Source organism: Megascapheus bottae, chromosome 30 (assembly GCF_031878675.1).
Source record: "Megascapheus bottae isolate mThoBot1 chromosome 30, mThoBot2.hap1, whole genome shotgun sequence".
NCBI classification, from domain to species: Eukaryota; Metazoa; Chordata; class Mammalia; order Rodentia; family Geomyidae; genus Megascapheus; species Megascapheus bottae.
Window position 1 is genome coordinate 5,221,894 of NC_143538.1, and position 24,671 is coordinate 5,246,564.

The 24,671-nt window shown below is 43.8% G+C and overlaps 1 protein-coding gene across 1 annotated transcript in view; it reads right to left on the reverse strand.

Moving 5' to 3' along the window:
• Herc2 (HECT and RLD domain containing E3 ubiquitin protein ligase 2) overlaps window positions 1-24,671 on the reverse strand; it is a 122,917-nt gene that overhangs the window by 32,163 nt on the left and 66,083 nt on the right. Inside the window, exons 39-68 of the mRNA XM_090321759.1 lie at window positions 23,464-23,645; window positions 22,278-22,425; window positions 21,989-22,185; window positions 21,291-21,521; window positions 19,950-20,088; window positions 18,517-18,660; window positions 17,764-17,906; window positions 16,900-17,167; window positions 16,669-16,805; window positions 15,191-15,289; window positions 14,439-14,607; window positions 14,215-14,340; window positions 12,673-12,781; window positions 12,405-12,544; window positions 11,178-11,368; window positions 10,249-10,354; window positions 10,054-10,145; window positions 9,581-9,756; window positions 9,070-9,181; window positions 8,250-8,331; window positions 8,003-8,146; window positions 7,274-7,364; window positions 6,627-6,804; window positions 6,358-6,439; window positions 6,098-6,269; window positions 4,847-4,991; window positions 3,766-3,991; window positions 2,760-2,931; window positions 2,048-2,231; window positions 1,353-1,493 (exon numbers count right to left, since the gene is read on the reverse strand). Of these exons, the coding sequence (XP_090177885.1) occupies window positions 1,353-1,493; window positions 2,048-2,231; window positions 2,760-2,931; window positions 3,766-3,991; window positions 4,847-4,991; window positions 6,098-6,269; window positions 6,358-6,439; window positions 6,627-6,804; window positions 7,274-7,364; window positions 8,003-8,146; window positions 8,250-8,331; window positions 9,070-9,181; window positions 9,581-9,756; window positions 10,054-10,145; window positions 10,249-10,354; window positions 11,178-11,368; window positions 12,405-12,544; window positions 12,673-12,781; window positions 14,215-14,340; window positions 14,439-14,607; window positions 15,191-15,289; window positions 16,669-16,805; window positions 16,900-17,167; window positions 17,764-17,906; window positions 18,517-18,660; window positions 19,950-20,088; window positions 21,291-21,521; window positions 21,989-22,185; window positions 22,278-22,425; window positions 23,464-23,645 (4,526 nt within the window). The remainder of the gene's footprint in view (window positions 1-1,352; window positions 1,494-2,047; window positions 2,232-2,759; window positions 2,932-3,765; window positions 3,992-4,846; window positions 4,992-6,097; window positions 6,270-6,357; window positions 6,440-6,626; window positions 6,805-7,273; window positions 7,365-8,002; window positions 8,147-8,249; window positions 8,332-9,069; window positions 9,182-9,580; window positions 9,757-10,053; window positions 10,146-10,248; window positions 10,355-11,177; window positions 11,369-12,404; window positions 12,545-12,672; window positions 12,782-14,214; window positions 14,341-14,438; window positions 14,608-15,190; window positions 15,290-16,668; window positions 16,806-16,899; window positions 17,168-17,763; window positions 17,907-18,516; window positions 18,661-19,949; window positions 20,089-21,290; window positions 21,522-21,988; window positions 22,186-22,277; window positions 22,426-23,463; window positions 23,646-24,671) is intronic.

Consider the following 24,671-nt stretch of genomic DNA (forward strand, 5'->3'; position numbering starts at 1 on the left):
TGCCAGGTTTTCAAGATCAGTAAATTGTTTTACGAAGTACTAACAGTATTTGTCAAAGAGGAATGCTATAATAAACTACTAGAAAACAGTTTACTACTGTAACTAGGTTTGCATTATACATATTATAGGAGACCTGGAATGAAATGGCACCATGTAAAATATTTCTCTTATCAGATCTGCTTGGGAATATTTAGGCAGTTAGATTTTTTTACCCTAGAATTTCATATATTTATATAGATCTTATTTAAAGTGATTCCCTTACATGTAATATATTACCCAGCATCTCTGGCTCTTCGGGTTGTTTGGAAACAATATTATATCAAATAAAATTGTTGAAAAAAATTTCTGGACATCAGTGGCTCACACCCATAATCCTAGCTACTCAGAATGATTATGAGGTATGAGGAGCTGGGGTATGATGATCATGGTTCAAATCTAGCTCAGGAAGGAAAGTACTCAAGACTCTTGAATTAATTACCAAAAAGCCAGAAGTGGAGTTGTGGCTCAAGTGTTAGAGCGCTAGCCTTGAAAACAAAAGCTCAGGGCCAGCACCCAGGTCCTGAGTTCAAGCCCCAGGACCTGAAAAAGATAGCTCAAGGGGTAGTCAGTCATCAGTGATGTTGTTACATCATGGTAACAACAAATACCACTATTTGAATAAAGTAAGAATGCATGAAATCTGTTACAATATAAAAGAGTATAAAATGAATGAAAAGTAAACTCTTTTTTTTTTTTCTAAAAGAATGGCAAGTGTGACATTCCTAAGAAATAATCACATTTGAAGAATTGTGTGAGAACTATCAAAGTGATATGGGATTCCACGAGAATGACAAATAGATTTTAAATACTGGAGAGTAAAAGAAGAATAAGAACAAGGTATTTCCATAGTCTCAAAGCATCTTCTCATAAATATTTATTAACCTCCACTGGAAAAACCTGACAGACCCCCTAACTAAGACAGGAGTAATAGCACCAGAAATGCAGCCAATGCTTAGTGCACAGCTCTGCATCACCCTGGTGGCAAGTCTGCCAAAACGAAGACTGGAGGAAGTGCTCTGTCCAGAAGACAGCGCGACTGCACGATCCTGGAGGCTGGGTGCCAGGGATGTAAAGGGATAGAGCACCATTTGAACAGGTCTTGGCTCCAGATCACTGCTCTCCTGACATTCAAATACACACAGGAGCTTCTAGCCTAGCATTCCCACTAATGTTCCGGAAATGCTAACCACCACAGATTTGAGGTGAAAGCCATATGGTGTGTACCCTATCCTAACTCTAAATACTATTTTTGCGACTTTTGTGGACATTTAAAATTATATCAGAAGGAAAGCCAAAGAAGAATGCCTCCTGACCTCTTTGGTTTTCGTCATGGTTTCTGCAATGATACTGGCAGCTCCTGGGTCATCTGTCACGGGGATGAAAGGCCGAGAGGAGGCTGAGGGTGCAGACGGGGTCACTGCACACGGGGTCACAGCATCCTCGGAGGAGACAATCTAATTGGAGAGTATCCCAGGGAGAAAAGTTAAGTGGAAAAGCTCAACAATGTAACATACTTCCTATACAAGTCCAAACACCTTCTCTAAAGCTTCCTGTAGCCATTTGGAATGTTCTAGATTCTCCAGAGGCTCTATCAACCAGCCTCTTTACAGAGCTCTATACCAGCTCCTACCCTCAGGGGGCCTTCATTGTCCTGCCTAGTCAAGCAAATTCGTATTTCTAGGGAAAACTATAAATATTCACTATAGGTCACATGAATCACACTAAATTGAATCATGTGGCTTCAGGTTGAGTCAGAATCTCTGAGTTCAGATCTTTAAGGTCTAACAATTGCATCAATGACTCTGTAAAAACATAAAGCTATTTTCCCTCGGCACTAGTAAATTGCATTTAAATAGAACAGATTTTCTAATTTAGGTTCTAAGTAAGTCAAAAGTGTCAGGTACGTTGGGCACCAGTGGCTCACGCCAGCCATCCTAGCTGCTTGAGAGGCTGAGATCTGAGGATCATGGTCTGAAGCCAGTCTAATTGCTTTAGGATTCATCTTTACCTCTCTCTTATCTTGCCATGGATTTGGACTCAGCCTGTCCTCTAAATCGGGAGCCAGCAGGCTCTCTTCTCCACTCATTGGACTGCCCATGGCAGACGCGTCGGAAGTGGGTGCTGAGGAGAACGAGGGGCATTCCACTGGGGCAAGCATGTTGGCTGGCATCAAAGCCCTGACCACGGCATCTCTGTTGGAACACAAGGTCAAGTTGATGATGAGCTGCACTTTCCCCATACTATGACAGCAAGTAATGAGATGGGACAAACACTGAAGCATGTTTTTGTTTTTACAAGGAAAGGAGTGAAAGAATTTCAGTAACATACCTGGAAATCACTGCCATGTATCCATTAGCGACAACTTAAAATGTCTACTCATCATGTTTTACACGTCATCGTGTAAAATCTGGAGTAGAACATTTCAGTTAATAAGGGACTGTACATTCAACAGTGATCTAATAGGATTGTATCATCTGACACTGGAGCCAGGGACTACTGTACATTCCTTCTGACATTAACACAGTGCATTTCTCAGAATGTAGCCTTGTTGGTATTTCAACACTCAGGTTTAAAATAAGCGCAAAGATACCATTAAAGGATATGTGACTACATATCTCAATACTGTGGTAATACAACATTCTAAAACACATTTAGTCAAAGAACTATGAAACCACATGCTTACACAATAGGAGATTTCCAAAAGTAGCACGCAGGCCTACCTGGCATACATGATCTGCAGTGCTGTAAGGATATGTGATAAAGCCTGTTGTTTGGCCTGGTTTCCATCCAAGGACAGTAGGATCTTCGCAAGAGAAGGGCGATTTGGCTTAGAATTATTTGCACCACTTATTTTGTTACTGGAAGCAGAAGAATCAGCATCGGAAGGCACACCTGAAACAGGAAAATGAAAACCTAGGCTCTGACCACAGTTTGGCTGCATTTCTGTAGGATCACATCCTTAAGTTCTAAAATACAGTGTAGTATATATTTTACTATTTCATAAACATGATGCAGCATATTAATAGATTTTATGGGTTACAAAATAAAGCAATCACAGTACTTTTGGGGAAAGGAAGTCTTTTCAATAAAGATTAACTACAAAAAAATCCCCTAAACCCTTTGAAAAAAATGAATTTACAACAAAAAGAAATGTTCATCATTCAACAGTCTCATTAGACACACATCTCAGCTTACAGCCCTGATAATTCTCAGGCCTCAGAAGAGGGTGGGCACCCAGGATAGCCTAACGATGCTCCTGACTCATGGAACAGAAAATCTAGGATTAGGGGCTGGGAGTTTGGCCTAGTGGTAAAGTGATTGCCTAGCATGCACTAAGACCCAGGTTTGATTCCTTGGTATTGCATACATTGCTTAGGCCCTGAGCCCAGACCCAGGACTGGTTAAAAAAAAGAAAATCTAGGATTATAAAAAGATGTCCATCTTTCCCAAACTTTCATTCCAATAATGATGAAACTAAGCAGTCTGGTTTATTTATTTATTTAAAAAAGCACATTCCATGAGTTACTCAGAAATGCAAAAGGCTGAAATAGTCCCATCATATTTATTCTTAAAAAAAAAAAATAAAGGAAAAGAATTACCACGCCCCGAGACTGACCATGTCAAATACTGGGCAAAATGTAGAGGAGTTAAAGTAATCACTATTAAATATACAGCATTACTATAAACCACAGAGGGATTTCAGAGAAGAAATAATCTATCTAGTACCTAAATAGGAAGCCCCTAATGGGTCTCTTGCAGTCTGGAAGAGGACAGGTTCATGGACGGAGGGTGTGGCCACGTCCACTGTTGTCCACGCCACGCTGTGAGATGACCCGCAGGCCACTCGTGTGATCTTCTGGCCTTCTAGTCCTTGTACCAGCGTGGGCTTTCTGTTAACCGTGGTCGTGCCATTGCCCTGCTGGCCGTGGTCATTGTCACCCCATGCGTATACCTTGTGGGGAGGGGGAGAGACAAATTCATTTTCAACATTTCAGATTATTTTTCTCTAATGTGGAACTTGGGAGAACTAAGCTCTTAAAAAAAAAATCATCTCATACTCTTACAAAATGACATGTGTACTGCACGCTGGGGAAAACTTAACCATGAAAATGTCTGCCAATCAAGGAAACAAAGAGCAACAAGTACTGGTGAAGATGTAGGGGAAAGGAGCCCGAACACACTGTTGGTGAGGATGTAAATTATTTCAGTCACTACAGAAGTCTACGGAGACACACAAAGACTAGAAAAGAAGTACCATCTGATTCTACAGTAACACTTTGGGCTTCTATCCAAATGAATTCAAATCAACGTACCATCGAGAGACCTAAACAGCCCTATTTATAGCAATACCAATACCGATTTGATTTGGATATTAACATTGTTCACACTATCAATTATCAGGGAATCAACCTAAACACCCATCCATCATGAGTGGATAAAGGAAAAATGGTTATACATCAACCAAATATTACTCAGCCATAAGGAAGAATGAAATGATGCCATTTGCAGGGAAATAAATGGAACCAGGGACCACCGTGCTGAGATGGGAGTCTTGTGGACCTGTCTTCCCGAGCTGGCCTTGGAACTGTTCCTCCTCATCTCCCTCTCCCTCTTGTTTCTTGCTGTTTTAGAGACAGAATCCTGCCATGTAGCCAAGGCTGGCCTGGGATGTATGATCCTCTTGTCTCAGCCTCTTGAGTAGTAAGATTATAGGTACATGCCCTCCAGTGGAGCCTGAGGGTTATAGCCTTGACAGGACATGGGCAGTGCTGTCCTTTCGACTTCAGGAGGACACTCTTGGCCTTACCTGCCCTGAGTCTGTAACCGCCAGGCAATGCAGCGCTCCGACAGCCACATGTACTATTTTCTTTCCCCTCAGCCCTTCAACCACTTGTGGCTTCCGCACGTGCACGTCGGATCCATGGCCAAGCCTGAAATAGTCCCCCTTCCCCCTGCAAGGAAGGCAACAAGTGTGTTACTGTAGGGTTGCAGTGTTGCGATGCTATACAAGGAAATAGGATATCACACAGAGCTCAATGTCTTCAAAGCCAGAAATCATGAACTCAAATTACCTCATCAATCCAGTTAACAAGATCCTTAATACAGTGCTCCATACAACATGTAAGTTACTGTTTTAGATGTTCCTGGACAGAGCCTAAACATTAGGCAAAACACACACATTTCCTCCAGTATGTTGCTGATCTTTTTTCCACATGCAATGGTGTGTGTGTTTGAGTTTTTTGTTGTCTTGAACTCAAGGTCCCATGCTCTTACTCGGCTTTCCCTATCTTGGCGGGAGCTCCACCACTTGAAGCATGCCTCTAGTACTGTTTCTAATACTGTCAAACATTGCCTTTCGAGGTAGGCACACTATCCAAAGTCAGTCTTTGCACCCGCACTCATGCACTTAAACAAATGAGCTTTCACAAGAAACACATATCAATATGTCCAGAATTAAAGGATGCAAACATCTATTTTTATCCTCGTTTTTTATCATTGGGCTTCTGGTACGGTGAACAAGCAGAAGAAACTCTTTACAACCTTAAATAGGAAAGGCAAGTGACCTAAGAGTTTTCTAGAAGCCTTTGTAAAATGATTCATTTATGCACAGTGTTAGTAGATCACACCTGTAGCTGAGCTACTCAGGAGGCTGAGATCTAAGGATCACGGTGCAAAGCCAGCTTGGTCAGGAAAGTCCCTGAGACTCTTCTCTCCAATTAATCACAGAAAAAGCCAGAAGTGGCACTGTGGCTCCAGTGCTGTAGTGTTAGCCTTGAGCAAAAAAGAGCTCAGGGAAAGTGACCAGGCTGAGTTCAAGCAACAGGACTGGTGGAAAAAAAAAAAAAGCAAGAGATCCATTTATGATAGGAAGTGTCTTTTTGGAACGCTGCCACCCACCTTAACATAGTTAACTTATCCCAACTTAATCAAAGATGGCTAGGTGAGTCAGAAGAGCTCAAGAGCTCAAAAGTAGCCCTGGCTGAGGGGCGGGGGAGGCTTCCCCACAGGCTTTGCAGAGCATAAATACATATGGGTGACAGTAAGGAAGTTTACGCACCATGTCCATACCACTCCCGACTTGGTGAGTGCCAAGGAGAACTGAGCTCCGCACTCGATCTGGCACACGCCCTGGCCGTTCAGTCTCTCAATGTTCTGGGGGATGTTACAGCCTTCACTTCCTCCCCGGCCCAGCTTTCCAAAGTCACCATCACCCCACGAAAACACCAGACCTAGGTTGAAAATATAGTCACACATCAGACGGGTGTTTCATAACATTCTTCCCCACCCAGGAGCGTGGGGGTCATTTTGAGCACTCGCCTTCGTCTGTCAGAGCCAGCGTCTGTGCATCTCTACTTCCACAGGCGACCTGGATCACTCTGTGACCAAGAAGGACTTTTACCTATGTGATCACAAATGGGAAGACAAATCATATACAGACACTGAGAAAGCTAGGGGGAAAATTTGCCATAGACTCGAAGAAAGAATGTACATTATCATTAGGAACTTCCCTAGACTTGAGGCTTCTCTTCACTGGAAATCATGCCATAGTAAGATTTCTGTAAGCAATCCCAAGGGTGCATAATCACCATTTTGGGCTTCAGTTGGGTGGTATTGTCCCCATGTCCCAGTCGGCCGTACTCTCCGAGGCCCCAGGTGTACAATTCCCCACTGGAGGTGAGGGCTGCGCTGTGTGAGCTCCCACAGGCGATGTCCCGGATGCGTTTGGTTTTCAGGGCCTCTATCAGCCTTGGCTTGTCACAGTTCCTATAGCAGGGTTAAATTTCACTCTCTACAATCGTTCTTTGGGAAAAGGGTCTGGGGGACAGGATGGCTACTCCAATTTGTCTTTATTCAACACGACAGTTACGCATCAATTTGATTATCAAACGTTTAGAGTATGTAAGTGAAGCCAAATATCTCCCCATGGTAATAAAAATATTTTTAATGTTTCCACCCATACTCAATTATTATTTTAATTTTGATTAGACAACTAGGAAAAGACATTCACCAGTCTTTTCAGTAAGACTGAGCATGTTCTCTTTTTTTTTTTTTTACAGTCCTGGGGCTTGAACTCAGAGTCTGGGGCACTGTCCCTGAGCTTCTTTTGAGAAACAGTACCATTTCTGGTCTTTTCTGTTTATGTGGTATTGAAGAATCGAACCCAGGGCTTCATGCATGCTAGGCAAGCACTCTACCGCTAGGCCATGCTCCCAGCCCCTGCATATGTTCTTACATTCTGCTGAAGTGTCCGAGTTTTCCATCGTCACCTTCTCCCCAGGAGAACACTTTCCCATCGACAGTCAGGGCTGTAGCATGGCGGCCACCTGCAGCATTCACATAGACAGAGCACAGGCTGCCAGAGGGCAGTGCACAAAACAAGCTTTACAAGCACAGCTATCCAGTCTTCTTGGCAGGCAACATATACTCAATGGGCATGTGTTGGACCAAGGAGTACAAAGAACCAACATCTCACTTACTGGGAAGGATTTCTGGTGGCATCTATACAAAATAGGTGGACTAATACAGTTAGTTACGAAGTATTAGAATAATCTTAGCTGACAAGAGGAAAAAGAATACTGATTACTAAGGGTAGTTCCCTTGGTCTTCAGTCCATAAAAGATGAAAATTCTTGCCTGACACTAGTGGTTCATGCCTATAATCCTATTCAGGATTCATATATACATGACTGCAGGATCCGGCAACCTGAGACAACGGCTCCACAACCAAACACCCCACCTTTCGAGGCGTGTACCCACATGACAGATGCCACGGATGCTGGTCTCCAAACACCTTCATCTGGCATCAATAATGACTTCTAGCCTACTCAAACAGTTACACTGTTTAACCTTCCTTCTGGTTAATGAGGAGCTTCCAAAAAAAAAAAGAGAATGCAAGAACGCCCTGCAGGAAAATAACTTCGGAACTTGGTTACGAGTGGAGCAGGATGCATGTGAGTGCTGACCTGAGTGGACGGCCACCTTCTTGACCACGTAGCTGCTGAGGGCGGTGATCTGCCGTGGGATGGGGACTGTGCCACTGGACATGCCCAAGCCCAGCCGGCCGTTTGTGGCTTCACCACAGGCGTACACCTTCCCTTCCACTGTCACTGTGAGAGACAAAAGCGGGCAGAAGAATTGCTTTCCTCGATCGGAAAGTGACCGGGTTCTGTGTGCCGAGGACGACCTGCCTATAGACGCTTTAAATCATACCTGCAAACAAACTTTTGGAACCACCAGCCACTTGTATCACATTCAAAGCAGACAGGGTCTCGGAGAACGAAGGGACCTTTATCTAGAGTTGATTAAGAAAAACCAATGATCACATTACTTGTAATGTCCAAACAGCAGCTAATCTTCTAAGTGGTCTATAAAATTATGGTTAATTTGGGTGGCGACTTGAATCATGGGAGTTCTTATCTCCGAGAGACACAGACTGTAGTATTTTAAGGAGGGAGAACATTCCCTTAGGTTTCTTTCAAATTAACTATATTTGGGGGTGTGGATAGAAGATAAAGACCAAACCAGTGGTTGATAACTGTTCAAGGTGGTAACAAAGACAAGAGGGCTCATGAGCCTACACGCTCTATCTAGGAACATATGAACATTTCAATCATAAAAGGTGAAGTACAAAATGACACTGCCACTGGGAACAGTGGCTCATGCCTGTAATCCTCCCTTGCTACTTAGGAGGTAGAGATCAGGGGACTGTGGTTCAATGCTAACCTAGGCAAAAGAAGTACTTGAAACACTAACTCAACAGATGGGTGGGCAAGGCTGTTCCTGTTTGTTATCCCGGCTACTGGGGAAACACAATGCTTGGGCCCAACGGCCCATGTCTGACATGCCTGCTCAACTTCACCCATTGGGGAAGTACTTGTGAAAAGACCACAAATCTGAAGTACAACTACTACTGAAAAAAAAAATCTTTTCTGGTTGCTGCCATGCCTTTTGTGGACCACAGAGGGCAGCAAACATCCTCCTCAAAGTCAGGGGAATGAGTGATGAGAGCCGTTCAACTTGCAGGAGATACCTTAGAGCCTTTGAGCCCGCCCAGCTGGTCCTTGTCATTCAAACCCCACACGAACACTTTCGTTCTTATTGTAGCTGCCGATTCTAGCCCCGCAGTCTTCTTTCTAATAAGGCTAGAGAAAAGAGAAAACAGACAGAAACCCAGGTTCTTCAGGATCAAACACTTAAAAAAAATAGGAAAGCAACCTGAAGCAGTCAAAGCTTGCTGGTTATTGTTAGAAACCCTTAAAAAAAGAGTTTTCAATGCAATAAAACTTCAATTATTTACAAGAATAAGTGTCTAAAGGTTCAAAATTGCTAAAACCCAGCAAGTTGGCTTTTTAATGCCAGAATTTAAATCAATATGGCCTTTTATTTTTGGTGGTGATTTTTCTATGAAAACTCAGTAAGACTTTATATAACATTCTTGCACACTTAAAAGCATTTGAATGTATAAGGTATCCTCTAAACAAGTACTTCCCAGAGTACAGGAGGCAGAAGACAGGTGAACAGCTAGGACAAGTGACCCTTACCTTCCACTGGTACTCTTGTCATCTTCCTCCTCCTCGTTATCTGAAGCCAAGAAAGGAACGGCAGCGAGATCTTCCTCCTCCGCCCTGATCCTTCCTAGCAGGACAAGGCCGTGGATCTTACAGTCGATTCCTGAACTCCTGCACTGCTTTATCGCAATTTCAATATACCTGTGATACTAGAGAAGAGAGCAAAGAAAGAGCTATGCAGACTTTTAAGAAGACATCAGATTTTTTTCCTCCACTGGAGTGGAGAATATTGGAGACATGGCGCATGTGCAAACTTGGAACATAGTAGCATTGTCGTTCAAGTGGTATAGAGCCAGCCTTGAGTCAAAGAAGCTCAGGGACAGCACCCGGGCCCAGAGTTAAAGCCCCAGGACATTGAAATAATAATACCAAATATCCAAAAAAGTGTAATAAATTATAAATTCCCCCAAAGGCGCCTACTCCCCCACCTGCCCACTTTTCCTCACCTCTGTGCAGTCATTTAGAAGGGGCACTGTCGTGTCAGTAGGGTTGATGTTGATTGTCTTCAGTTCTATTAAGTTATTTAGGGAATTTCCACCTGGGGGCAGGGGGGAGAGGAAAGAGGCACAAGACAATCAAAGGAGTCTTATTAAAAGAGAGGAGACACAACTTGTTTTTGAATAAATGAATTCTTCAGTTACCTGACACTACAACCAGGGAAGGCATGTAGCTACTGTCAGCAGGATCTACTATCATTTTTAATCTATGGACAAGAACATCTGGGAAAATCTCCAAACGAATCCAATGCTTTAAAAACAAAACAACAAACAAAAAACACACATTCTTGGTTACCAAAATTTAGCTATATTCTAGCTACTAAAGTAGTTATCACTGAAGCATGACTCTACATGAGACCTTTAAATGACAAAAACATGGCACAAGGGAAAGAATTTTCCCTTACTCTGGACAGAAACAAACGTATTCCTCCTCATCACTTGCTCACTAGAGAAAAGGTTCATTCTGAACCCCAGAAATGATATGTTTATAGACTTTTAAACCACCAAATGTGGAAGACAGAACATATAAGGTGTATACCCACACAGTGCAATCACAGTCTCCACAGAGCTATGCAAGGCTGTTATGACGTCTAACCAGATGTAGAATTTTAATGCAGGCCAGAGAAACTAAAACCCTACTACACATGGTATCAAATGATGAATCAGTTAAAATCTGGGGTTATTACAGTGTTTGAAAATCTTTTTTTGGGGGGGTTTGAACTCAGGGCTTGAGTGCTATCCCTGAGCTATTTTTACTCAAAGCTGATACTCTACCACTTCCAGCTTTTTTGGTGGCTAACTGGAGATCAGACTCTCATGGGCTTTCGTGCCTGGGTTGGCTTTGAACCATGATCCTCAGATCTCAGCCTCCTGAGAAGCTAGGATGATATGTGTGAGCCATTGGTCCTTGGCTCATTATTCTGTAATTGTACCATAATTTATGAATTGAACTATAAAATGGGTTTCTTAGAGTTATAAGTCCACTTTGCAACAATAAAATAAAAGTAACAACAACAACAACAACAAAAAGCCCTACACGAAAGCATTTCCTTCTGCATTCCATTGCACACTACCTTGCCTTGTGACCCAGATGACTGCCAGCAGGGCTCTGTGCCATCAATGAGGCGGGAAGCCTGGTTCACGGAGGAGGACACGTTCAGGCTCTTGACCATGCGGGACCAGCTGTCCAGCAGCATTCCTGGCTGGCTGCTGTGACAACGCTTCAGCTGCTTTCCAGAACGACCACAAAACACTGCAGACTGCCCTATTTTATGGGATCATAGACAGTTAGGAGCTGTTGAACTGGGGAGAATGGCTATGATCAAGAAATAAAGAAAAGATAGTGATGAACTTCTAACTCTACAGATGCCTTGAGTAATAATACTATAAAGTATTAATTAATTAGTTACTACAATAGGTACTTATACACTGATAATTTCTGTAACTTCAAGCTAGGGCCTGGTGGCTCCCACCTGGAATCCCAGTCACAGGTAGAAGGCTGAGAAGAACTGTTAATGTTCCAGGCCAGTCCAAGTAGAAAGGTTTATGAGACCCTACCACAAAAACAAGGACTAGGGGGTGTGACTCAAGTTTCAGAGCACCACTTTAGCAAGCTGAGGCCCTGAGTTCAAACCTCAGTACTACCAAGGAGGGAAGATAAATAAAAAACAAACAAACAAACAAAATTAAGTAAACAGTCGGGTGCTGGTGGCTCACATCAGTAATCCTAGCTACTCAGGAGGCTGAGATCTGAGGATCGCAGTTCACAGCCAGTAAGGTCAGGAAAGTATATGAGACCCTTTAATTAATCATATAAAAAGCTGGAATTGGAACTGTAGCTAAGGTAGTAGGGTTCTAGCTTTGAGCGAAAGGAAGTTAGGGTGACAGTGTCCAGGCCCAGAGTTCAAAGCACAGGATGGGCAAAAAAAAAGTTAATAAATAAATCAAACTTCTAGGCAATTAAGGAAAGGAGTTGTGAAATTTAAACAAACCAACAAACAAACAAAAAACATCTCTATCAATCCATTTAAAGGTAAAATGGAAAAAAGGGAAACAGTAAGGACAGATAAAAACCTCTAATTAAGAACAAAACAGGTCTTGAAATTATCTTAAATGTAACTGAGTAAACAATACAAAAGGCAAACCAATAGACTGTATCTGCCAAAACAAAAACCAACCAACCATCCTACGGCCACTAGATAGCATTGTCTCTTCTGTCTAACTGTGTGTACACCATAGTAAATACTGGAATAAATTCACTAGCGAAATACTACAGAAGAGAACATAGCCGACTGTCCTACCTGGTTCATTGATTCTGCCAAATGTATGCCTGGTGTTATGTTTTTTGGTCTTGAAACATGTTTCGCAAAAATCAAAGTCATCACAGTTCCTGCATTTGAATCGGGATCCATTGATAGGAAACATCTGACAGCCATCACACCTATTTTGAACAGCGTCATTGGGATGTTAGGGTAAAAGATGAGAGAGAGCAATTAATGAAACTTGATCTGAAAAAAAAAAATCCTTCCTCTCCAAATGAATGTTGCAATCACAGAACTGAGAACTCACGTAACGCCAGGATGAACGCTAGGCACCAACTCCATTTCTGACAAGAGGCCGGTCCAGTGAGACTGCTGAGGGAAGTCAACGATGACGTCTTTCCCATTGGCGCTGAAAGCTAGGACAGAGCAGAGGCTACCCTGAGACACTGTGATCACCAGCAGAAACCTCGGATTTCAATCAATGTCCTATCTGCAGTTATTCATGTCTTACAAAGAGCAGTTCTGCTTTAGAGGTAAGATACTACAGATGAAATGACACATGACATAGAAAGTAACTTTAAAAGAATCAAGACGATCACAGAATGAATAAATTTTTGGCATGGAACTGATTCCTGTCGAAGCTGAGTAATAGGAAACACAGAGGGTCACTATGTTATATTCTCTGCTTTCATATGTCGTTATAATTTGTTTATACTGCTTTGATTTTGAAATCTTTGAAGAAATTCTTAAGCAAAGACACTCAACACATCTCCATCCACTGGAGAAACACCACCATTAAAATCACTTTAAATCACTGAGCATTAAAATCACATGAGGATAAAGTGAAACAGTAAGGCATAGGATTGCATGCTTGTAATCCCAGCACTTAGGGAGACAAAGGATGGATGACTGGAGCTCCAGGTCAGTCTGAGCTATGACATATGAGACAAAGCAGAAATAATAAAACAATAAGTATACTTCATTATTTTTCCCAGAATTGTTAAAATGGGTATAATATATCTTTCAAAGTGGGCCATATATTTAGGTAATATTTTATTTTCATGTCCTAACTCCCACTGTTCATATTATTTTCTTTTTTCTTGCCATGTAGACTCAGGCTGCCCTTGAATATAAATAAAAACACTTCTACCTTAGCTTCTCCCCTCTTCCCATCCCAGTGCTGGGACTATAGACATGTATCACCACACCTATCCAGTCACATTTCCATATCTTAAATACAGTCCTATGTTTTTTTTTAATCTGGCATTTGAAAGAAATAAAGCAGACCCTGCCAGCTAGGAGCTGACGGAATAAATCAACGAAATTCCCCGCACCAAACAATGCTACTCCTGTGACTGATGGATCACAGCAAAAACAAAATCCCTCCTTTATTCTTTGTGATTTAATAAACCACAAATAGAGGTATATGTGCCCCTCTCCTGGCTACTCTGAATAACTACTTCTAGAATAATCCTAACTGCCTTGGCTCCATTCTTTCTTCTATCTAGATTAAGACTTACTAGGGCACATTGTCTTAGAATTATCCTAAGCTTCCTCAAACCCTCCCCCTATGACTCAGTATGAGTCCTCTAGTCCTTGCTCATGCACCCCCCTGACCCACTTCTGGATATCCCTGCTGACTCTGTACAGCTGTGGATGCAATACTGCATGGCCAGAGGGCAGGACAAACACTGATAGAGAGAAAAGAATCAAAGATCTCTTCACTTATTTCTTCTTGCTCTTAGATAGGGAGGGAGGGAGGGAAGGAGGGAGGGAGAGAGTGGGGAAGGAGGGAAACTGAAACTTAACAAGTTAGCAGTTTAGAATTTTGTGACCTGAATATGATTACCTTTCACAATTCCCACACTCTGATGAGTCACGGATCCCCATTTGTATTTTGGGGTGGTCACTGAGGCTTTGACCCGTACTTTATCACCAATCTTGATGTGAGAAGAGGAACTTGGTGGAGGATAGCCTGCGGGTTTCAACAGCCATGACCTATCGTTAGTATTTGTTTCTGGGACTCTGAAATCGAAGAAAAAGGCAAAACCATCTCATGAAGAATGTGCTCACCTACAAGTTCCACATGGATGTACCTCACCCAGTAGGTGCCCCCTTTCTGCTGCCAGTCACACTGCACATTGAGGTCATGCAATCCATCTCGATCCAGTTTGATGACCTTGCCCATGTCACCTTCACATACTTCTTCATAGGTCCTACAGCATCTAACCATCATTCCTACCTAAGAGTAAACAGAAAGTCTAGTCAGGTATATCCAGTTGAAATCTACCATTGTAAGTGCTAGGATTTGAACTCAGTAGCTCACACTTGCCAGGTAGACATTCTACCATTTGATCCATACCCCTGGTCCTTTTTGTTATTTTTTCAGATAGGGTCTTACATTTTTGCCACTATTGGCCTAGGTCATCCTCCTCTTAACTCCCCACATGACTAGAAAGACAGATAGGAACCACCACACCCAACTAACGGGTTGAGATCCCCATCTCACTAACATTTTGCTGGGGCTGGTCTCAAGCAAAGGTATATACCTCTGTCCTGAGGTATACCTTCCAAGTAGCATTACTTATTTTTGTAAGTAATGTCTTTAAAAGGAGGAGAATGCAGCCAAGATATACCAGATATATACCAGATAACTGAGAAATATAACAAAGGAGTGGATCAAAGGGGGGGGTGTGAAGATATTGAAATGATGACACAGATCAAGATACATTGTACATAACTACTTCATTAAATTGTAAAAAGTTCAATATATAACCTAAAATAAAGGTAAATAAAAGATGGGGTAGCCTAAGACAACGACTCACCTGAATGTTCTCTCTTACATATACAGCATAATCATCGTTACTCAAGAAATCAGCTCGCTTTTTGTAAGTCTGACTCTCTGTCACAACAACACCAGTAGCCTATAAGAGATAAATATATTTTAAAAATACTTAAAAAAAAATACTTAAGAAAAAACAAGTGTGGGGTTGGGAGTTTGGCGTACTGGTAGAGTGCTTGCTTAGCATGCAGGAAGACCTAGGTTTGATTCCTTGGTACCATGTACATAGAAAAAGCCAGAAATCGTACTGTGGCTCATGGGAGAGCATTGTCCTTGAGACAGTCCAAGGACAGTGCTCAGGCCCTCAGTTCAAGCCCCAGGACTGGCAAAAAAAAAAAAAAAAAAAAGGTAGGTATGTGTGTTGTGTTAGTACCGGGGCTTAGATCAGGAGCTCATGCTCTGTCAGCTTTTTCCAATGATGGCCTTTTACCACTTGAGCCATGCCACCAGTCTGGCATTTTGTGATTCACTTAAGAGATAAGGATCTCATGGACTTTTCTGCCTAGGTTTGACTTCAAACCTTATCCTCTAGGTCTCAAGTCTCCTGTGAGTAGTGGTGAGCCACTGGTACCCAGTAGATATTGGTGGTAATGCGATTTGAACTCGAGGTTTTCACTTAATTCACCCTCCTGGTCTTTTGGGCTTTGGTTTGTTTTCAAGGTAGGGTCTTGTTGTTTGGCCAAGACTGGACTCTGATGGTAATTTTCCAACCTTTACCTCCTAAGTAGCTGGGATTACACACCCACCCACCATATACCCAGCCTATTTGTTTTTTACTTTTCCCCTACACCTAAGGAAACAGGGCCTTACTCTGTTTGCCCAGGCTAACCTTCAAATCCCCAGTTAAACAATCCTCATGTTTAGCCTCCACAGTTACTAAGACAAAGCACAGGCATCTTTGTCTGGCTTCAAACATGGTTTTTGATAGAAATTTCTTTCAAAGGCTATTCAACATCATCAGATATTTGTACAAGGGTCTGTCTTAAAGCTACAGGTAATTATGATGGCGAAACCCCATCACTGCTTCAGTAGCAAAGCAGTAAGTTTTATTTTGTGCCTAGCAGAATCACAGATCAATTTTACGGTCCATAGGAGTTATGACAGAAAACAAGGGACAGAGAAATCCAACATTTATTCAACCAGAAGTAAGCCAGGCACTAGGGGCTCACGCCTGTAATCTTAGCTATTCAAGAGGTTGAGATCTGAGGATTGTGGTTTGAAGCCACCCCATGAGACTCTTATCTCCAGCAAACTACTTGGAAAAGTCAGAAGTGGAGCTGTGCTCAAGTGGCACAGCGATCACCTGGAGCAAAAGAAGCCCAAGGACAGCTCTTAGGCTCTGAGTTTAAGCACCAAACCCAACAAGAATAAGGGAGAAAGAGAGGGAGGGAGGGGGTAGAGGAGGGAAGGGGAAGAAAGAAACTAGACTACAGGCAAGACAAATACATGTAAACCACTAACCACAGGGTAAGCTGCATCATCTATGTCTTCCACCACCTCCTCATCTGAATATTCATCAGATACTGTTTCTGCATCCGAGAGCTCTGTAACCTGGATATCAGAGTGGTCCAGCAGCCAGCCAACCAAGGCCTCTACCCCTAAGAGCAAATACACATAGGCTACTGCTAGGACCAATAGAAAGGATGTGTTAACCATAAGTAAACAGGCACTGGCAAGGAAAAAATGCCCTACCAGGCACACCAGATGCATTCCCCGAAGCGCCGGTGAGGGACTTCAGAGCAAACTCTATATTCCTTCTAGGGAATCCCATCTCCATGAGCTGCACCACGATAGGCAGAGCAGGAACTGGTGACTGTTTGCGTTTCTTCACCCGGGCTGGGCGAATGTGCTGCACAGATACTGGGGTTGTGGCCTCGCTGGAACTACAATCTTCAAAGCCTGGGCTTGAAGGGTGAGTGGACTCTACAGCTAAACACTGACACACAGCCAAAGCAGCGGCCTGCACAGAGGAGAGGATGTGGGGGAAAATTAGTAAACTTTCACCATCTATGAAGATGCAAACAACCAACAAGTACTATAAATTATATAACATAATGCCAGGATTCAGATGTGTATCTTAACAGAAAAAAAAAAAAAAAAAAAGCATGAGCCAGGGCTCATAATTACTCAGAAGGTTGAGATCTGAGGAGCATGGTTTTGAATCCAGCTGGGGCAAAGAAGTCCATGAGACTCTTGTCTTCAATTAACCATCAAAGAAGCCAGAAGAGAGCTTCAGTAGAGCTGTGGCTCAAATGGTCTACTGGAGCAACTGGGGTTGAGGCCTCTGGGGCAGGGAGAAAGTCAACTCCTAACTCTAACTGGGCTCTGCACTGCTGGCCACAGGCACCTGCTCTCTCTTCTGTAACCCAAGACAGAGGTGACACGGGCCCTTTAGTGTACCACTGTATTAACCTGCATCTACTCAAGGGAAAATCACTACTTGATATCGAGTAAATACAGGATTAAAAACTATGGGATGTGCTAGGTGCCGGTGACTCATGCGTGTAATCCTAGCAACTCAGGAGGCTGTGAAACAACAAAACTATACAACGGTACCTCAAGTTCTTGCTTGTCAAATATGGCCTTCACAGGAGATGGCTGGGTAGCTGAGGTCAGCAACTGCTGGAGAAGAATCATTGGGGGCTGTGGCCCTTCAGGAGACATGTCACCAAGGTCAGGGGATGCAGCAGCTCCATCATCTGAGTTTTTTTAAAAAAATGCATTTTCCATTTTCAATGGCAAGGGTATTTCTATGTGATAGACAATCAAATCTTCAAAGCTCTGATAATCAAGCAGTAATTAGATTCTACAAACTTTTCTTCCCTCTACCTTTTGGTCTCTGTTCTTTAATTATTCTGTCTCTTAGAGCAAACAAAATGGTTTTCAGACTTCGGACCTTGGACCAGTTTTTAAACCTCTTTAAGTTTGTTCTGATTGTTGCAGAATCCCCTGGTATGGATACAACTAACGTTCCTATTTGTAACCCTGACTTCTGCTAAGCCTAATTCATATCCCTAAACATGCCTTGGTGGTTGGATCAGTGTCTTTTTGTCTGTTTTCAGTGATTGTTAAGTAAAGTCTTTAAGACCTTGTTTGCCATAGTCCCACTGATAACCAATGCCCAGAGGCTCACTTCGTATAAGTCACTTTTTTTTTTTTTTTAAATAACTGCTGGTTTTGATTGGCTACAACCTTGAACAAAGGTCTAGACCAGGGGTTTGTAACCCTTCTCTGAATGGGATAGGAAGTCCTTTATAAATCAAGAAGACATTTCATTAAAAAAAAAAAAAAAAAAAAAAAAAAAGATACCTGTATGAGCTGTTCCAGTCTCCTGAACAGCTGGTTGAGACAAAATCTGCCTCAGTTTATCTTGGTGGGAAAGCAAAGCCCGCCCTGCTTTCAATATGTACAGCTTTAACTGCTGGCTCCGCAGCAGATCCAAGTCTACTTGTCCTATGGAACAACAACATCAAAATGACAGTAAGAAACCACCACCCTGCTCAGTTTCTCCTCCTCACCACCCGTACCTCTTCTGCAACAGGCAGACAGGCAATGGCCATTCCTTTGGGAATGGATTCTTTCTAAGCACCTACTCTCGGTGGGCTGGAGTGGAGATTAGACCCACCACATAAGATATTAATTGCATCAACAAAAAGTTTCTCAAGTTGCTGACCTCTCAACAGGTTGCCAGGGTCCCAAATAGAAGACTGTTTTCTTATAAAATTCGTTGAGGAAGAATTTTCATACACATAGTTACTACTTTAACAGATGAAGACCATGGCCATTTCCCTAGGTCTTCTCTACTCCAGTGGGGTAGAGTTATGCCACAGGACAGCTGCTCTCAGGCTAAGCCACCGTGATAATGTGGGTTAGTTCAGGCATGACAGCCACATTCCTAAGCAGTGTGTGGTGGAGGCCTGGGAGGCAGCACAGAAACCATGGAGTGAGAGAATGAGAGCAGAGGCTCCTGAACATTAAGCTTGACCAGCTAGCTACCGGACAGGTCTGTTTGCCATGCTGAGAAATGGTCAGTACTGAGGGTAGGTGGGCTGAATTTTGGGCATTCTGTGACTTACATGCATGGGCACTCCATTCACAAATGTGAACTGGAGACTCAGAGTTAAAGGCGGTTACCAAAATATATGTCAAGGTGTCAATAACAGAAACAAGGAAATCGAGGGAAAAAAAGCTTCAAGAGCAAGTAAAATGACCCATAAGTTATGGGTGAAAACACAAGGATTTTCTAAGGTATAAAAATAAGCAAGGAACAAACTAAGATTTTCCTTTTGGGACTCAAAGAAAGGGTTTATACAATACTAGTTGCAATGTTAGCCTGGAAAGTACAGAGACAAAGCAAAATAAACCCAAGTCCAAAGACAGCATGAAGACGCCATGAATAGAGTCCCCAAAGGCAGACAGGCCACAGGGCAACAGGCTGGCAGGCTAACAGAAAGGAAAAGAACATGAACTTCTAAGAGCTAGCTCAGAATAAACACTGGCACTGATGAGAGGAAGATGAGTGCTAGGACTCTAGATATGGTTGGCAAACACGAGGTCAAAGGCTAACTCAAAATAACGTTTTCATCAGTACTCATAAAAGTACATTCCTAATGGTAGCTAAGCAAAATGGCAAATCCATGTGAACCCCCAGATGGTCCCAGTCCTATGAACTCACTGTCATAGAAGAACAAACACATCCTCCCCCCAACATGCTAGATGACCAAGAAGCATAATATACTGACCTGTAAAGGCCTGTTTAGGCGATTTCTTTATTTTGTGCTTTTCCAATTTGCTACCAGCAAGGTTCACCAGATGAGCCCAGACAGAGAGCATGGGCTCTGTGAAAGGGAGGTTGGTCATACTGAAGGGCACAGCAGGGAGCTAAAGAAAAGGCAAAGAAACCTTCAATGGTGGCCAGGGAGATTAACACATGAAATATCCTGAAAGTTATTACAACCATCAGTCTTTTAATTGTGAGACACCTCCCACATACCTAAGTCAATTCACACCCTCACAATTATTTTGAAAACTGGCATTAAAAGCAATAAAAACATTTTATAGGTGGTAAAGTATCTCGCCAGTATGCAGAAAACTCCAAGTTCAATTCCCAGCATCAAAGAAAAAAGAAGGGGAGAAAGAAGACTTGTATGCACAGCAAATATAATCTATATAGTCAGTCATTAATAATATGTGAGGGTGGTAATTATTATCTTCTCGGGCATTTTCTATACACTTCAAATATTTTATATATGTATATTTCTCTAATAAAAAACAGTGGCTCACAGAAAGGTATAGTCAAAGGAAGTAGCACTGTAGCTCAAGTGGTAGAGTGCTAGCTTTGAGCAAAAATGCTCAGGGGCAGCAGTCAGGTCCCAAGTTCAAGCCCTATCAACTCTGATTCATAGGTTTACAATGACAGTAGCAGCTAACTATTTTCATTCAACACAATTAGCAAGTGTTTTCTACACCAAGAAAAATTATTTCTTAAATATTCACTTTTTTTTTTGGTGCCAGTTCCAGGGCTTGAACTCCGTTCTTGGGCTTTCCTCAAGGCTAGAGCTCTACCACTTGAGCCACAGCACCACTTCCAGCTTTTTCTGCGTATATGGTACCCAGGAATCCAACCTGGGTCTTCGTGCATGCTAGGCAAGCACTCTACCACTAGGTCAAACTCCTGGCCTTAAATAGTCATTCTTAAGCTTCTTAGAAAATACTTTTTTTTAAAAAAACAAAAAACCAAAAAAACAAGCTTTATAAGTTTATCTTGTGGCATTATTAGGGTTTAAACTTAGGGCTTTGTGCTTATTAGGCAAATGCTCTGCCAAGCTTTGCCATACCTCGGAGCCTTTAAATTCTCGTCTTAAAATAATGAACCTATCTCGTAGGTTGCTAACGGCCTTTCATGTCTTTGCGGATCACACGAAATATATGAAGTACGGCTCTATCCCAAGAGACAGGGCCTCGCTCATCTCAGGAGCAAACCACGAGGAGGACAAAAAGCAGCGGTCTGCCTCGGCACAGGCCCTCCTGAGGTCCCCTGCGCAGCCACACCCCCTTCCCGAGGCCGGCGCCGGTCCACCTACCGGTTTCAGCTGATTCAGGGGGCAGATGCGGCAGGTCCGCATGTCGGAGAACTGCACGGTGATTCTGCCCTTGGGGGTGATGCGCGTCACCGTGCCCTCGCCGAACTCGTCGTGCGTGACCTGGCCGCCCAGGCGCAGGCGGCCGTCGATGCCCCCGATCACGGCCAGGACGGCCATGAGGGCGCCCACCTCCGGGTGCTCGCAGTCGGGGAAGTAGTCCTCCAGCAGGGCCTAGGGCGGAGAGCGGACACGCGTCACGGACCACGCCGGCGTTCGGTGTTCTTTCCCGGCGTCCTGTCCAGCTAGCCCGGACTCCAACGCTTAAACGATGCCCACGCCTCCCGGGAAGCTGGGTCTGCAGGCAGGGCCTACCGCGCCTGGCTTCTGGATTCGGGTCTGGTTCCTTTTTGGGGGGGAGGGGGTTCTAGGGCTTCAACTCAGGGACTTGAGCTCCTTCGGCTTTCTTGCTCATGGCTGGTGTTCTACCATTTGAGTCACACCTCCAGTCGGGCACTTAGCTGGCTACTTGGAAATGGGAGTTTCACCAACTTTTCCACCCAGGCTGGCTTCGGGCCACAATCCTCCAGGTCTCGGTCTCCCGATGGCCGGGGCTCAGCTGCATGCATGCTGACATTAGGCTCTTGCGGGGTTATTTCCACCGGTTTACAAAGGTTAATGGGGGAGACGCGGGGACCCACCCTTTCCAGCGGCTTCTCCCCGCCTGTGTGGGAGACGGAGTGGAGCTGCGAGTTGATGTACTTGTTGATGAGCCCGTTCCACTGGGGCAGGGAGTGCAGCGTCCGGAGCAGCGCCACCACCTCTTCGGCCAGGGTGCTGCTGTGAGTGGCGGTCAGGGAGGCCTGGGGGCGGGCCCTGCGCCTGCGCAGTGTGGACTCTGAGGAAGAGGCGGAGACCAGGAGCTGCGACTCGAGCCACCCCTTCCCTAGACAGACACGGGGCAGGGAGGCCCCCCGGAGAGCCACCCACCTCTGAGCAACGGGACATCGGAAGAGCAGGTAGTGAGCAAACTTCCCAGAAAGCCGAACAGCTTTTCCACAAGGCACTTCATGTCCCTCGCCCTTTCCGTCTTGTCCCACGAAGGAAGAACTGCTTGCAGTAAATGCACAGCTAAGATCTGATCAAAGAATTGAAAATTGCAAGCTTTAGAGAAAGCCATTCGCCGAGAGACGAAAAGGTGTTAGACTTTTCAGCCTCTCTTTCTTTTGGTCCCTATAATGCAATGCGTCATCTGAAACTTGGAGGTCTGCTGTCACGTTGAACAATGGTGGAGGATTGTCAAGGGCTAAAAAAATGAGCTACAATGCCGGGTACCAGTGGCTCACAGCTGTACTAGCTACTCGGCAAGTTGAGATCTGAGGATCATGGTTCAAAGACAGCCCCGGCAGGAAAGCCCAGGAGGCTCTTATTGCCAGCTAAGAAAAAAAAAAATTCCGGAAGTGGAGCTGTGGCCTAAATGGTAGAGCACTAGAGTATGAGCAATAAAGCTCCTAGACAGTGCTCAGGACCTGAGTTCAAGCCCCAGGGCGAGCACAAAAAAATAAACATACTTGTAATAAAGCTTAGACTGCTTATTGATTTAAGCAAAAACATTTTTTTGCAAGTGTTTTACCACTAAGCCACACCTCCAGCCCCGTTTTGCACTGTTTCTTTTCATTTTTTCTTTTAAAATGAATAAAGAAATAAAATCTTGCTTTGGCTTCTCATCATTGCTGGGATGATAAGCATGACCCACCGTGTCCAGCTTCCCTCTGTTGAGATGGAGTTTTCCCTCTGCTGAGATGGACTTTTCTGCCTGGGCTGGCCTTGAACTGTGATCCTCCCACTCTCAGCCTCCTAGCAGCTAGAATTACAGATATAAGTAACTGGCACCTGACTTACACAGCACCACAGAGATGAGGCAGATGAGAACAGCTGCAGAACTCAATCACTTAACAGAAAGGCAAGCACAACAGATCTAGCAACTCACACAACTGCAAATACTTCAAGACCCTCCACCACCAAAAAACAAAAAGAAATCTACTTGGGAGTTACTGCTGGCTGTTTTCTACAATCACTGTTCAATAAAGCCCCTCCCCCCACCAAAGGTCGAAGTTTGGGAGCAGTGGCACGGAGGTGCCAATGAACAAACTAAGTTCAGCCCAGCGTACGTTACCTGCCTCTGCAGTGAAGCGGCTGTGAAAGGGGCGTGCCCTTCCACCACCTTCATGAGCAGGGAGATCCACCTCGGGGAGCTGAGGGCACCACAGGCCTGCGGCGTGAGAGCAATGCTCCGCACAAAGCCCAGCGTGCACCAGCTCCGGTGCTGCTCCCTTCGCACCAGCCTGTCCGGAGACGCTGCGGGAGAGAGGAGAAGCACACGGCTATCAAACCGTCCTTACATTCAGAGAGCTTGGTGTTTGTTTTCGTGGTAGCAGGGTTTGAGCTTGAGGCCTCTCGCTTTTATCATTGAGCTGAATCCCTACCCCTTGGTGTGTAAACTAGGTGTCAGTTACAGTTTCATTGTGTGTGTGCGTGTATTACTAGCGTTGGAACTCAGCATCTGATACTTACTAGGCAGGCACTCTTCTGCTCCAGCCATGTCTCCAGCAGAAGGGGTTATTAGTCTTGGACCAAAATTTTCCTACTCTGTAACCTCCCACAGGCATACACTACTACACCCAGATAATAGTTGAGATGGAGCCTTGTTAACTTTTTCCAGGCTGGCCTTGAATCTTAATATTCATAATTTCTGCCTCCTCAGCAGCTGAGAGTACAGATGGAAGCCAGTGCACCAGACTTAGCCTTCCTATTTTATTTTCAGTAATATGCTAGTTTGCACATATGCCTATTGTATACAGGCACAATAAGAGTTATTCAATTAGAGGAATCGAAGAAGGTTTTAAAATTAGCTCATGGAATATTTCACAGCATTATTTAAACCTTTAGAATGCACGTGGGAAATCAAATTAGCTAGTGAATTTTATAAATTCACTAAAGGAAAATAACCTGTCATTCTAAAAGCAGTATGTTTCCATATGTAATATAGTTGAACAAATTCGCTTGTGTAGGCCTTGGACTCCTGATCCTCCTTCCTCTACCTTCTGATTGCTGAGGCTACAAACCTATGTCACCATGCCTGGGGAGAATCAGGTTCTCGTGAGAGGTACACAACTTGGTGCTGGCAGGATGGGGACTGCATCTGCTCCTCTTGGTTTCCTGCCTGAAATAGATCGTCCCTCGGGGTGTTTAGGAGAAACCAGTCTGGCCAATAATTTCTGTGATTTATTCCACTCATCTGAGGCGCTGTTATGGCAGCCATGAGAACCTAATACACACATACTCACACCTACTCAAATACATATCACAGTTGCACACCAAGAT